Source organism: Apteryx mantelli, chromosome 2 (assembly GCF_036417845.1).
Source record: "Apteryx mantelli isolate bAptMan1 chromosome 2, bAptMan1.hap1, whole genome shotgun sequence".
NCBI lineage: Eukaryota > Metazoa > Chordata > Aves > Apterygiformes > Apterygidae > Apteryx > Apteryx mantelli.
In genome coordinates, this window is record NC_089979.1 from 134,270,295 (window position 1) to 134,284,700 (window position 14,406).

General features: G+C 40.9%; 1 protein-coding gene across 1 annotated transcript in view; it reads right to left on the reverse strand.

Moving 5' to 3' along the window:
• Positions 1-9,038: 9,038 nt before the first annotated feature.
• DNAH11 (dynein axonemal heavy chain 11) overlaps positions 9,039-14,406 on the reverse strand; it is a 137,809-nt gene continuing 132,441 nt past the window's right edge. Inside the window, 2 exon segments of the mRNA XM_067292188.1 lie at positions 9,039-9,230; positions 12,764-12,883. Coding sequence (XP_067148289.1) covers positions 9,039-9,230; positions 12,764-12,883 — 312 coding nt within the window.

Below are 14,406 nucleotides of genomic sequence, written 5' to 3' on the forward strand. Positions count from 1 at the left end.
ACTAGCAACTCCCTTAAAAAAGATTTGCTTTCCTTTGATTACATTCAGGTCTAGTGAAGAATATGAGGTAATGATGTTTCTGTAATTGCTGGAGTCAATTACCTTTCCTCTAATTAGCTTTAACTTAGTTGACAGCCTTTCTAAGTTAAAACTAAAATCTCCATTTGACTACAGGACTTAATTGTCATTCCTAAACTAGATACTTCAGTCTCAGAAAATACAACTCCAAAAGAGCAAGATACAATGCATATCTTCTGAAAGTTCTGAAAAGATTGGTTGGAGCTCAGTAGAGGAACACAATTTCCATACAGGGACTGCCTGTAACTATGTTACTGCTACTGCAATAATTGACTGCTTGGAAACTCACATGAAAGCTCTTCTTGTAGTATACATGCATCACTTTTGCAGTACATATGCATCACTTGTTTTAGATGTGTCCTTATACCTCATGCTAATGTGGGGGTTCCCAGGTATTTCCTTGTTTCTTGGTATGTTTCTCAAACAAGCTATGAACGCTATGGTCTAGCACATGAAAAAAATTCAGAGTTATTTAGATCAGCTTGGTTGAGTGATAACTTCACACAGGCGGAACAGAAAACACACGAAAAAGCAGCTGATTTTGCAGATAGCTTTTTTTCTGTTTGTTTTTAAGGCAACTGCATAGATATCTTGACCCAAAGTTTGAAATACTAACCCTATTCTGCATCTCTAAGAGCTGCAGCAAATTTCTAGGTGATCAGAATCAGAGTGTGAAATTTAAAGTCACTGGAAGAGTCTTGAAGTTTCTGAACCTCAACTAGATTAGAGCTGCCGCTCTACTACAATGCAGGCCACCTTCAGACTCAGTTAATGGCAATTTAAATGCATGAAGTATAGACAGTGAGTGGGACACCAAGCTGATATGAAATTTAAAGTCACAATGGACCAAAGTCAAGAATCCACTATCATTCCTAAACTTCCTCAATGCATTTTATAGGATCACAGCATGTGAGTCCAGCTCCTGATGGAGCTTATCTGCTTAATGAAGGAAGCTAGGGTATCCCTGAAATAAATTACTGAGATAAAACAATTTAAATTTATTTCTTACTTTCCATAAAAAGCCCACAAATATAGGCTCCTTCCCTTGGTGGGTGGCCATAATCTTCTTTGGTCCTTTTGGTAACATCTACAGTCAAGCACACCTTATCCAAAGGCCAATTGTTCTTGCATGCCATGCTTTGCATAACAGCTTTAAAAATAATACTCTCAATAATTCAATACCCAGAGAGTAATTTTGATGTCAGAACTGTTAATGTGTACTTCTCAGGCCTGTTGGGCACAAGCCTGAGACTGTTACTGTTCTGAGATGGGTTTTTTTTTCCCCCCCCTTTGGCCTTTAATAGAAATAAGGAAAAAAGCTGCAGTATAATCATTTGGAAAGAAACAGTTCTGTACAGGACAGAACAAAACAAAACAAAAAACCCAACCTCTGACAGCGCAGCAGGACTGCATTGCCATATACACTCAAAAGATGTCACTTCTCTCTGAAGTGAACAGAACAAGCCAGTGGCAAAATACATTCTAGCCTTGTGTCCCCCCCGCCATGCCTTGACAGGAAAAAGGCAATGAGAGAAAGTTTGGAGAGAGAGTAGAAGGAGTGAAAATGTGGTGGGGCTTCTCTGCAACCCTGGCACAAAACAAGCACCATTTGGGGAGCCCTTTCACCACACAAGCAGCAGCGGGCGCAGCTGCTTGCCAGCCTGTCCACCCTCACGCTCCCACCCTCCGCCTCTGGCTGCCGGGAGAGACGTACTCCACCGCCCATCCTCCCCCAGGGAGCGATGGCAGCTGGACACAGGTGTCCTGTGACCTCCTGGCCACCTTTCAACCAGAATGGCAAAGAACTGTCTGAGTGCCATCAGCAGCCACTCTGAATTTGAGGTTCAGCGTTAACTGGGCTCTCACGTCGCTTCAGTGTGCTCTTCCTGCTGCAGCATTCTCCCCTCTGCTTTAGCCATCCAAGGAGCCCTACAGACTTTTCTAGTTTTATTCTGTCAGGAAATAGTGTGTATAAATATATGCATATGTGCTGTGGGCATGGCAAGGAGCAGCACGTTCAGTGTACTACTGAAGATTTGAATCCTCTACTGTAATAATAAATGTACGAAGAGGACTGGCAGATGGATTTCTTTTTCCACTTGGCCTGGTAACTGAGTTAATAACAAGGAATGAGGCAGAATGGTACTGCTACATATGCACTGAATTGGTTAAAGAATACTGACAGGAAAACAGCATTAAACTTGAAAACCAGTACTACTCTTTAACTTTTTTTAAACTATGAAATTCAGCATTTATTTCCTTAGCTGCTTGTCTTCACACTTCTGAATAGACTGAAGAGCAGTTTGGATTGTGGCCCTCTGTTTTCAAGAGATGATTATTCTGATACCAATGAGTCTATCAATCATCTGCAGGAGAAGAACTAGGACTAGAGTATTTGAAAAATGGGACAACTACTAGGATTCCCTGTTACAGAACAAAGTTGTTGCCAGATGATAAATTCTAAAGAGACACTTGCAAAGAAAAAAAAAAGGTGCTGTCCCACTATAATGCATCATTACACCCAAGATGTTTTAACCTTAGTTTTCCTGCCTTTTTTTTCATCTTCTTACTTTCTCCATTCGGCTTGAATATTTGGCCTATTTTTTTTTTTTTCCAGCTAACTGCACTTAACAATCCAAACAGCATCACAGAAATAGCTAAGACCAATGGTAAAAAAATAAAATCATTAAAGAAAAACAGCCTGGCACTGAAACTATATGCCTGGATCCTTATAACAACCACTGCTTACCTGTCAGAAAGGACTGAGGATTGAACAAGCCAGAGTGTCACACTACTGCTGGCAGCACAAGGTCCTGTATCCAGATGTCAAGTTCTCCATATTGCATGAGAAAATCAGTAACCCTGAAAGAGAAGCATTAATAGCTTCTGCCTTAAACTGTTTGTACATGCTTTTTAGACAAAATAGAGCACAGACTTCCAGTGTAAGAGTATTACTCTTTTGTGTACGAAGAAGGTACATGGCTGAAGTAACCAGAAAGTATATGCTTACATAACCATAATGTCATGTTTTAGTGGAATTTATTCTTTCCCTAATGTGGATATGTCTAAAAACAATTGTAGGAGGTGATCAGCACAAGACGGTTTGCTGGCCACAGTCAATGCAACTATGCACAATCGTGTTAACTTGTCTTCTCGAGGAGAAGCCTGAACTGGTACCACCATATTCACACACCTTCAGAAACTTCAAAAAATTGGTAACAGCTGATACCTTCTTAAATGCAAATTGTCTGATACCATCTTCAGTAGTGCACATAAACTTCCAAGATAAGGCTAAGCAAAGTATAAATCAGGAGCACTATAGTCGGACAGAGACTCTGAATAAAGGCATATTGCAGCACACATTTGTTCAGAGCTACCTAAGTGATTTCCAAGAACACTGAGACTAAAAACGCTAGTTATTTTTTCCCCATATTTAATTGCTTGTAAATGCTGGGGCAGGGTAGGAGGAAAAGAATCCTGCAAGATGCTGAACAGCCCTAGCACTTATGGCAAAGGAAGGTGACTGACAAAGCCTTGCTTCAGCAAAAAGTGCTTAATATTTCTGCAAAATTCACTTCAAAGTAAAACTTGACTTGCATGATGATAGGACAAGTTTTTCGCAACAAATAGAACAATGCTGCTGCTTTTAGATCAGTAGAATAACTGTCTGCATAGTAGCTAAACTGAGTGAGTTACTGTTGGTAGATACTGTAGCACACTTACCAGTGAGCAAGGCTGTATGTATGTGGATGGATATGCTAGTTTAGTCCGTGTGTCTGGCACAGCATCACCGAAGAGTGCAGATTGCAGCATTTCCATGCGAGGAGAAAACATCAGCCCCCCCACTTTGTCTGGAGAACAAAAAAAGCATACTGGCATCATAAAGAATAGCAACTCTTTCATGTAAAAAGGAATTAAAAACCCCCAAAATACATAGAAGGGAAATACTACTACTTATTAAAAAGTCACCTGCCTTCAGACCAAGGTCCAACTGTTTAAGAGACCTACTGATCTCTGAAATGAGAAGGTTCATCCTCTCACATTCCTGAAAGCAAAGAAGGACAGTAGTCTTCTGCACGATTTCTGCCATGAAACTCTTCAGGGAGTTTCTCCAGAATATCATCCAGGACATTCGTAACCTTGCCAGCCCAATACAAATAGAGCTGTTTGTTAGAAATTACTGTAATCAGGAACTCTGACTCCTCTCCTTGCAACTCTCATTTCTTCTGCAGTAGTGGTCAAACATCCCATTTTCTAAGGATATAAGACAGCAGTGCTCCCCCATCTTTGCTATCTTTTCAGCAACAGTATTGAGAGACATGATTGCAAGCCAATTAACACTTAGCAGCCTGTATTTAACTTAAAAATTTAAAGTTACATTGACCCCACAGCCCACCAACATCTCCCTGGGCTTGGGACGACTGCTGTACATGGATGTACCCTTGAGACTGCACTGTTTTTTGGCCAAGCATAATTAACGGTTTATATTACTATAGTACCTAATAGCTTCTGCCACCCCCCACTCCAGTCCTTATTGTCCTAGGCATGAGGCAAAATACAGTGTGCACATGCACACACAAACATACACATCTCATCCCCCAAAAGCACCTCTCTCCCTCTCTGTAGGCCAATTCTGGAATCAAGACAGTACAAAAATGAAAAACGATTCTTAACAGTACTAATGAACAGGAATTGAAGTAAAAACACGAAAGCAGCTCAGTCGCCCTTTCAGACGTAGCTCTGGCAGGATTAATGATGAATGTCACATAGAATTCTCCACACACTCTAATATGTGGACAGGAAATATAAATGTAATGTGAAAACCACAAGCTCCCCTGGGAAACGGAAGAATGAAGCATTATTTTTCTGCTTGCATGGAGAGCTGTCATATTCCTCTCTGCAAAACCTCCATGATCTGATGGTGATAAGAGAAAAAAATAAATAGTGCCCAGAGGAAAAAGAGGGAGCAAGGAAAGAGAAAGAGAGTTACAGAACAAGGAGGAATTTCATAGAGTTCTGGTAGGAATGAGGAAAACTAGAAGCTGAAGACTCAGGCCCACGTCACTGAAGCTTTTGGGGCATCTGGCCATAGTTAAGTCTACACTCAGAAAGGAAGGTGAAGAGGATAGCAGGGTCTGATAACAGAACTAGCAGAGATTTCTGAATACGTTTTCTTTTCCTGCAGCTTTCTATGTAGGAGGAGAATACAGAAAGAATCTTAGAGAAAAGTAGAAATTCAAGATGAGAGAGTTCTCACAAACATCCCCTACAAAATGTATTCAAATAGTGATCATGACCTAAACAAATGATAGGAGCTGCCTTTGCAGAACAGACAGTCTCATTTTAATTATGAGACTATTTATGGGCTGGACTCATTAGAACAGTCATAGTCAAATTGACTTCACTAATAGTGCTTTGATGGTTGTTAGGAATTCAGGAAAGTAAGCATTAATAAGGAGGAAAAGCTCTAATTACCAAATAAATCCCCACTTCACTATCCAATATACTTTTATAGAGAACAACGATGTCATTTAGGAGACTGAGTTAATTGTGTGCTTTTTTGCATGAACACTGCAGGTCTTGGACAAGAGTAACAGTATGAATGTAAAACAGGAGAATGTAACTGTTCTCTTGTGAAAACTTGGAAATACCACCTGAAATTTTAGAAACTTTAATTTTTAGGTTCCAGCAGTCAGCTGTCTTGGAATGCAACTCTCAGAACTAGCACACCAAGAAGTTAGTCAACAAGGAGACACAATGTGGGGGGAATTTTTACCCTTACATTTTCCTTCTTGACACAGTACCGCAGATAACCCTTCCCATCTACCTAGTATTCACAGCTGAACTCTTTGCAGAAGATCTGTACCTACAGACTGTCTTTCAGCAACTAAGCCTGGATCTCTCTTGACTCTCTAATGACTACAGCCATCTCCACAATGAGAGTTCAAAATTTGAATCCTCTTAGAGGACAAAATTGAATTAATATCATACTATGATGGTAGCTTATTATGATCTGGATAACTGTCCATTAGGATCCCATAGCAATTACATCTCTCACAGTATATGTTATAGTAGTCTCCAGGTAGCCAAGCACAGCAACACAATGTTGTTGCATCAGTATGTGCAGACAGATTGGCATACCATGGTAAATCTACACAGTATTCATTTGCAAGGTGGTTTTACTCATCTTACTCTACCTGTGATCAAGAGAGAACTAGAAAATGTGTCTATTTGGGGAGTTTATGGACTTCAGATGTAACCTGCTCATCCTTTTTTGATCTAAGTATTAAGCACTAGTATATAGCACTAGTGTTGCATGCTTAAAATCCAGTCTTTTTAATTTTTCTGGAATCAGTTCGGCTCTACTAAGATATCAGCATTATCTGAGCTATCTTGACTGCAAACAGAAATACAGTGTTCCACTTACTTACCATATTAAGTGACAAAGGTTAGTTCTGTATTAGTGTTGTTCCCTTCAACACAGCGTCCAATAGCTTAACATGGTTTTATGGATTAAGGCCTCCAAAAGGTAAATGCTACTGTACTACTAAAACTACAGATTTGGTGCAAGAAAGGTGCCGAGGCTGAGGGACTGTCAGACAGCCTCCTTGCCCAGATTTCTCCTCATCAGACTGCCACAAAAGTAAAAAACCCTGAAAGTCTCCTCCATAGCCACTGCTCGCAAGGGGAAGTCTCCAGCAGGCTCAGAGCAAGCTGCAAGGCTCCCATTCGGAGCAAGGGCCAAGGAAGGGGAGCAGCTGGAGAACACTCTGCTTTGGCTGCTCTTCCTGGCACGAAGATCGTGCACATCACTGCCAGGCTGTGCTGTGAATGCGGCAGAAAGAAACCAGGACTGCAGGCTGGGAGCACCTTCCTGCGCTTGGCAGAAGCAGGATGAAGCAGGGAATCTACACAAAAGGGATTTCTCATGCAACAGGCTGGAGCAAAGCACAGAAGTCACTGATGAGGCCAATCTTAACATTTGTTTTCTAAGTTAGTATTGCTGCACTTGTTTTTAACAACAAACAAAAAAGCAAGATAGATTCATCCTTTGTTTCCCACCCCATACTAAATTCAAAATGAAAAAGAAATGGTCTCTGTAACAAGTTAAACACTCCTCCAGTCCTATGTTTTGGTCCAAATTCTTCCCTAGTACAGTACATTACACAGCTTGGCCCATTATTCATCACTAATATTAACACTCAGCTGATCTTTGTTAATCTGATCCATCTTTTTTTCGAGAAGTGAAGTCTCTTGCTGAAAATACAGTAAGATACATGCTACAAGTGTCATTAACAGTAATGATAAGGCACAAGATCACAGAATCACAGAATCGCTGAGGTTGGAAGGGACCTCAGGAGATCATCTAGTCCAACCCCCCTGCTCAAGTAGGGTCACCTAGAGCACATTGCACAGGATCGCGTCCAGGTGGGTGTTGAATGTCTCCAGAAAAGGAGACTCCACAACCTCTCTGGGCAATCTGTGCCAGTGCTCTGTCACCCTCACAGTGAAGAAGTTTTTCCTCATGTTCAGATGGAAGCGTCTGTGTTTCAGTTTGTGCCCGTTGCCTCACGTCCTGTCGCTGGGCACCACTGAAAAGAGTCTGGTCCCATCCTCTCGACACCCTCCCTTCAGATACTTGTACACATTGATAAGATCTCCTCTCAGCCTTCTCTTCTCCAAGCTAAACAGGCCCAGCTCTCTCAGTCTTTCCTCATAAGAGAGATGCTCCAGTCCCCTAATCATCTTTGTAGCCCTTCGCTGGACTTGCTCCAGTAGTGCCACATCCCTCTTGTACTGGGGAGCCCAGAACTGGACGCAGTACTCCAGATGTGGCCTCACCAGGGCTGAGTAGAGGGGGAGAATCACCTCCCTCGACCTGCTGGCAACACTCTTCCTGATGCACCCCAGGATACCATTGGCCTTCTTGGCCACAAGGGCACATTGCTGCCTCATGCTTAACTTGGTGTCCACCAGCACTCCCAGGTCCTTCTCAGCAGAGCTGCTTTCCAGCAGGTCAACTCCCAACCTGTACTGGTGCATGGGGTTATTCCTCCCCAGGTGCAGGACCCTGCACTTGCCTTTGTTGAACTTCATGAGGTTCCTCTCTGAACAGCTCTCCAGCCTGTCCAGGTCTCTCTGAATGGCAGCACAGCCCTCTGGTGTATCCGCCACTCCTCCCAGTTTTGTATCATCGGCAAACTTGCTGAGGGTGCACTCTGTCCCTTCATCCAGGTCATTGATGAAGAAGTTGAACAAGACTGGACCCAGTCCTGACCCCTGGGGGACACCGCTAGCTACAGGCCTCCAACTAGACTCTGTGACGCTGATCACAACTCTCTGAGCTCTGCCATTCAGCCAGTTCTCAATCCACCTCACTGTCCACTCATCTAACCCACACTTCCTGAGCTTGTCTATGAGGATGTTATGGGAGACTGTCAAAAGCCTTGCTGAAGTCAAGGTAGACAACATCCACTGCTCTCCCCTCATCTACCCAGCCAGTCATTCCATCATAGAAGGCTATCAGATTGGTTAAGCATGATTTCCCCTTGGTGAAGCCATGCTGACTATTCCTGATCACCTTCTTTTCCTCCGCATGCTTGGAGATGGCCTCCAGGATGAGCTGCTCCATCACCTTTCCAGGGATGGAGGTGAGGCTGACTGGCCTGTAGTTGCCTGGGTCCTCCTTCTTGCCCTTTTTGAAAACTGGGGTGACATTGGCTTTCTTCCAGTCTTCAGGCACCTTTCCTGTTCTCCATGACCTTTCAAAGATGATGGAGAGTGGCTTAGCAATGACATCCGCCAGCTCCCTCAGCACTCGTGGGTGCATCCCATCGGGGCCCATGGATTTGTGGGTGTCAAGTTTGCTTAAATGATCTCTAACCCAATCCTCCTTGAAGATGAAGGCACTTTTCCTCTGCAGATTGGCCTGATGCCTCTTCTGCAAATGAACTCCTGGGTCACATTTCCAGAAGAGTTTTGAAGAGATTATCTGATGGTGCTGTCAAGTATCCTATCTCAGCATTGGGGTGCAGTCCATATAGTACTGGGCTTCCAGGTGGAAGCATTTCATCTGTGTATTTATGGTATCCAGCATAGTCTAGATTTGTTGGGACCAAGAAACCTGGTGCCAGAGTCAGTCCCCCTTCTAGCTTCAATTAAAAAAAAAAAAAAAAAATCAAGAATGTAGTTATCATTTCTTGATACATTCTTCCCTACAACTTTTCAGAAATTTGTCTGGAGACTATTAAAATGACACCTATACATTCTGATACAGTGGAATATGGTTATCAAACTACTTTCAGCACAGTTACTATTTGCATACTTTTCTGACATTCCTATTCTCTGCAGTACTGAAGTACTGTTGCTGCTTCTTTTTCCTTCATAAAGGATATTCTGAGTTTATTTCAAGAACTGCCACTACTGAAATGGGTGCATTTTAAGTATTGAATTTCTGCATTTCCTCAGAAGACAAGCAAGGATTGTTATCTCATTTTGCAGATGGGAGTCTGAGACACACTGATACTGAGTCATACAGGACACCTGTGGCAGAGGCAGGAACAGAGCCTCTTCTGAACCTCCATCCCAACACAGGACCCACAACTTTAAGGTGTGTAGTTAATTAGGAGCAAATGCACTGTGCTCATAATAACCTTGAAGATGTTACAGGAAGCATCAGATAGATGAGACAAATAAATGCAGTATGGTAGCACTTGTAGAAATGGGATAGTACACATGCCAGTATTTGAGAAATTCTCAGCTTGTCTGAAGCTGTGATCCCAATGCACCTTACACTTAAATGGTTGTCAGGACATTTCTTTATGTGTTGTGGCCCCTTCCTTTCTCTTCTGCTTGGCTCTGAATATCCAGGAGCTAGATGAGAGAGGAAAAACATGCTACTCCAATCCATCTCTCCAAATGTAGGAAAATTGGGGCCGGGGAGGTTTATATTGCATCCTTGATCTTAATGAGATAGACAGAGGTGATCATTTTCTCTGCTGTGAAAATTAAGGTCTCAGCCAGCTCAATATTGAACCAACTACTATGAGCTGCACTGTTCCTGTAGAACAGGCAGCTCCTATCCCCTTAGGTAAAGACAAGACTCAGGACTTTGGAGCAGGTCAAGAATTAAATAGTGGCCAGAGTGCATTGGTGAGATGTGCTCTCTGTGGCCTATCCTCCTGAGGACAGAATAGGAAAAAAGCTGTATGCAGTTGTGTTTGTTTTCCAGTCTCCCAACTCCTGGGCTGTAAAGCTTTCACTGGATTCAAAGAGTTCCTTTGAACTTACTGTCTTAGAACTGACTGGGGTTTACTTCAGTCTTGCAAGTTGTTTTTGCTGAAAAATCTTTCTGGCTACGAGTAGTTCTTTTCACAACAGCTATTTCTCCCTAACGCAGGGTTCACTCTGCAAAATCACAACATATTTTTAAAGGCTTTTGGCATTTAGTTAACAACAAACTGCTGCTCACAATAATACCATTAAGCACTTATTTTTGAAGTCATTTTGGTTCTGCAGCCAGCCATTTATCTGCACCTGAACCAGCATCACTAACTTCACCTACAATAAGCTATGTCTTAAGACACCACTTTCAAGTAGCGCCTAGGTTTTGAAAAAAACTGTTATTCACCTTGAGTGAAAGACCAATTCTATCAGACAATCTGTACTTACCATTCTCTTTGGTGGCACTTAAAACAGGTTTTACTGTATTCCTGGGAGTCATGCGCACAATGAGATACTTTAGGTTATTTGAGTTCATAGCAGGAACTCGCTGCCCTTTTGTCCACATGACAAATCCCAAATAAGGTATAGCAAAATTACTGTGCAATGTTTTATTTTAGAACACCTTGTGGAATAAATTTATATCTAAAAGAATTCATCAGCAAGACAAGTAGGTAAAAGACAAGGTAATCTCCCCAATGAACATAAAATGACAACACTGATGAAATGTGTTGCCACCCTTTTTGCATTCATTTGGCTGCCAGTCAGTGTATGAATTTCTGTTTTCTCGGCAAAAGTGTTACTTCCCCAGATTACAATTACAGCAAAAAGCTTGGAAAGATATCATCCTATTGTTTAAAATAACAGTGGATCCACACTCAAGGTTGGGTCCCTAAACTCTCCAGAGGCCGTACAAATAGCAGTGATTCTCCTCAGGTTTCACCACCTATACTTATTTTACAATTATTTGAATGAAAGTTCAGGCTTGGGAAGGTTAATGGACTGCCTAAACTGGAAGCAGTAATTCTTTACTTATCCATAGGATAGACACAGAGCAGGAACCGGCAGAATGAGCTTCCCACCATGCCCCCGTGACCTCAGCTGTCATTTGGAGAAATCAGCCTCTGCAGAGGTCACGCGTACAGTAGTGTTTATCCTTTCCGTCTCCATGGCAACTTACTCTTGGGCCTCTTCTTCTGAGCAGTTACTTCCAATTGTGTTAATCTGAGTGTGCCTTTTTGACATATGAAAACCCACTCGTTAGGGATGGAGGAGATGCAAGCAAACTCATTTCACTCACAACCTTAAGGCAGACTTCAGCTGCATTGCCGGGGTGAAAAGTGCAGTCTCCCTAACTTAGCCAAGCTCCACAAATGGCCTGCTCAACTGTAACACGTTAATGTTTTTCTCCCAAATCAGCTTTTTACCTTTGGACAAAGGAAAATAATAAGTCTGGAGAGGGCATTTGAAAAATATCTCAATTGTTTTTAGCAAATTGTGTAGTCCGTTCTCTAAAGTGACTAGCTCAGTGGTTTAGGAGAAGCAGTCAGGTTTTTTTTAATATATATATTTTATACAAATATATATAAAATATATATTTTATACACACACACACACACGCATATATGTGTGTGTGTAAATAAAGACTAAAGTAGTTCCCAAGCGAGGTTTTTTTAAACTAAAATTAGACAGAGCTGCAGGGTTTTTTTTGTGTCTGCTTAAAAGTTCTGTCATTTGTTTCTGACTAGTAAAAACTGGAAAATTTTGACCAAAACTCAGTGGTGAAATTCACACCATGCAGTATATATCAGCTGGTGGTGATCTGACAAAGCTACAGATACAGAGAGATGGGCTGTGAAAAATGAGAAGCAGTCTTACAAACTGTTTTCTATATTTTGGAAACAGGAAAAAGCAAGGAAAGATATTATGTTTCCATGCTATTATTTATCCAGAGAAGAAAACATACAAACAGTGAACCTAAGTCCTGAGGATTGTGCAGTTCTCAACTGCTGTAACTTAGGAAGCCATCAATTTTACAAGTTTAATAAAAGATACTTTCCCAGGCCCACCCAGACCTTTCTAAACAACAACACCTTAAAGGAGAATATTAGGAAAGGGAAACTTTAATGCACCATACCCTGCGTCATTAAGCTGGCTATTCCAGCAATGCTGCAAAACACTGTATTCAAGCTGCCATGTAGGGGTGCTTGCAGAAGTGTTTAAATAAGCCAAGTCACAAACCCTTGCAGACAAAATCTGTTCATGATGAGTCATTCTACTCATTACAGATTGGATCATTTAATCCAAGACAGCCAGTCAAGAACTTGGGACCCACGGTGGGACCCATGGAAGAGAAAGCTTCCAGTCTTCCTCAGAAGGCTCCAGTTCTGACAGATTAATTTCTCTTAGGTTTAACATACCATATACATATTCAAAAGCTTTAAGTATATAGAAAAGTTATTACCATAGGTGGGCTTATGAATTCTTGCAGATACGTATAACAGAGCTTGCGGTCCCAGTCATCAGTGATGTGGCCACCATACATAATCTCGCCAAAGAGATAACACAAGTCTTCCCATGGAATCTACTCAAGATAACAGGATGCATCATTAAATAGAACAACAGGTCTGCTTTCTAAAGAACAAACCAAAGTTGCTCAGAATAATACTGTTACAAGAAACAAAAGAAAATCAAAATACTTCCTTTCAGAAAGCTTAATGGTTGTACATTCTCATTATCCTTTTTTTTTGGTTTAGAAAATAACTAGATTGCAACACATTTCTTTTTTCAATCCAGTGAAAGGTATCTATAAATATCTGATTAAAAATACCAAGTTTATTGCTAAAATCTAGTAATGGTGTAAAAGCGGCATCATCTAAGCCTTATGTTTTCTACCTTATCCCTTATAAAAAAAATCCCTTATAAAAAGCTTTTAAGAGCAAAGTACATTTTCAAAACACTGCATGACATAAGGGAACATAACTCATTAACAAGTGCATGTATTTTCCCATACAGACCTTTAAAAACATAATCCTTATGAGTGACAGGGAGGTAACCTACTGTGCCTTTCTTAGAGGAGAAATAAAAATCTTATATCTGATTGCAGTCTTTTATATCTCCTCACTAGGAAACACTGAGTAAGTGAAATTCTACATTATTTGAATTTGGGATGCATTCAAGAATTTCAGTAAAAATTGAATTAATATTAATCCCATTACTACCACATCATATAAGCATTATGTTTATTGTAGAATTATAACACCATTCTCAGAGCTTGTGATTCATAGTGGTAACACATTTTATTCAAGGAACTACTGTCTTTCTGTTTTATTTGGCTTCACAAAATTTGAAGCTTCTTTTTGCTACCCTCTGGTTTGCAAAATATGCCAGTTTATGATGAAGCCTTTCCAGATGGGAACCTTTACGCCCTTGGGGGCAGTATTTGCCTCCCAACAGTTCAAGTAAAAACTTAATTATAGTCTTTAAATATTGCGTGATGTGGCAGAACAGAACAAGTAAAATAGCTGCAGCTATTCCAGTGTGCTTCCTACAAGTTTATCTTAATTTGAATGTGTGAAACACTAATCCATCTTTCTTTACAACTGAAATGAATGAAAAAAAAAAGACCACCAGAATATTATAACCAATGCTGCATGCTGGTGATGAGAAGCCTGCACAGAGAATCTCTGTGAAAAACATCAACGACTTTGGTTTAGAAAAAAACATTTTTGCAGTTAGAATAAACCTGTTTTTCTCTTTGTTGGAAAAAAGTGTATTTAATATTCTTCTAATTTAATATATATTTATCCCAAGAAATGTTTTTTTCCTAGTGTCCTTTAGAAGAGTATAGCAATATTGTAACTCAATACAACCTCATTCAGCCACATACCTTTGGGCACATTGATTACACTGGGATAATCACAGCTTGTGATATAAGAGGGACATTTTTACGAAAGTGAAAAAACTGAGCATTTTGCGTTAGAAACCTTGTTGGGCTGTCAAGTTTGCATAATTGCCATCATACTTTTTAGAAAATTGGTCTTTTGCACTCAAGGAGAGAAATTCATCCTCCACATCACTCAAACCTTGGCTGATTTGGTCTGTCTT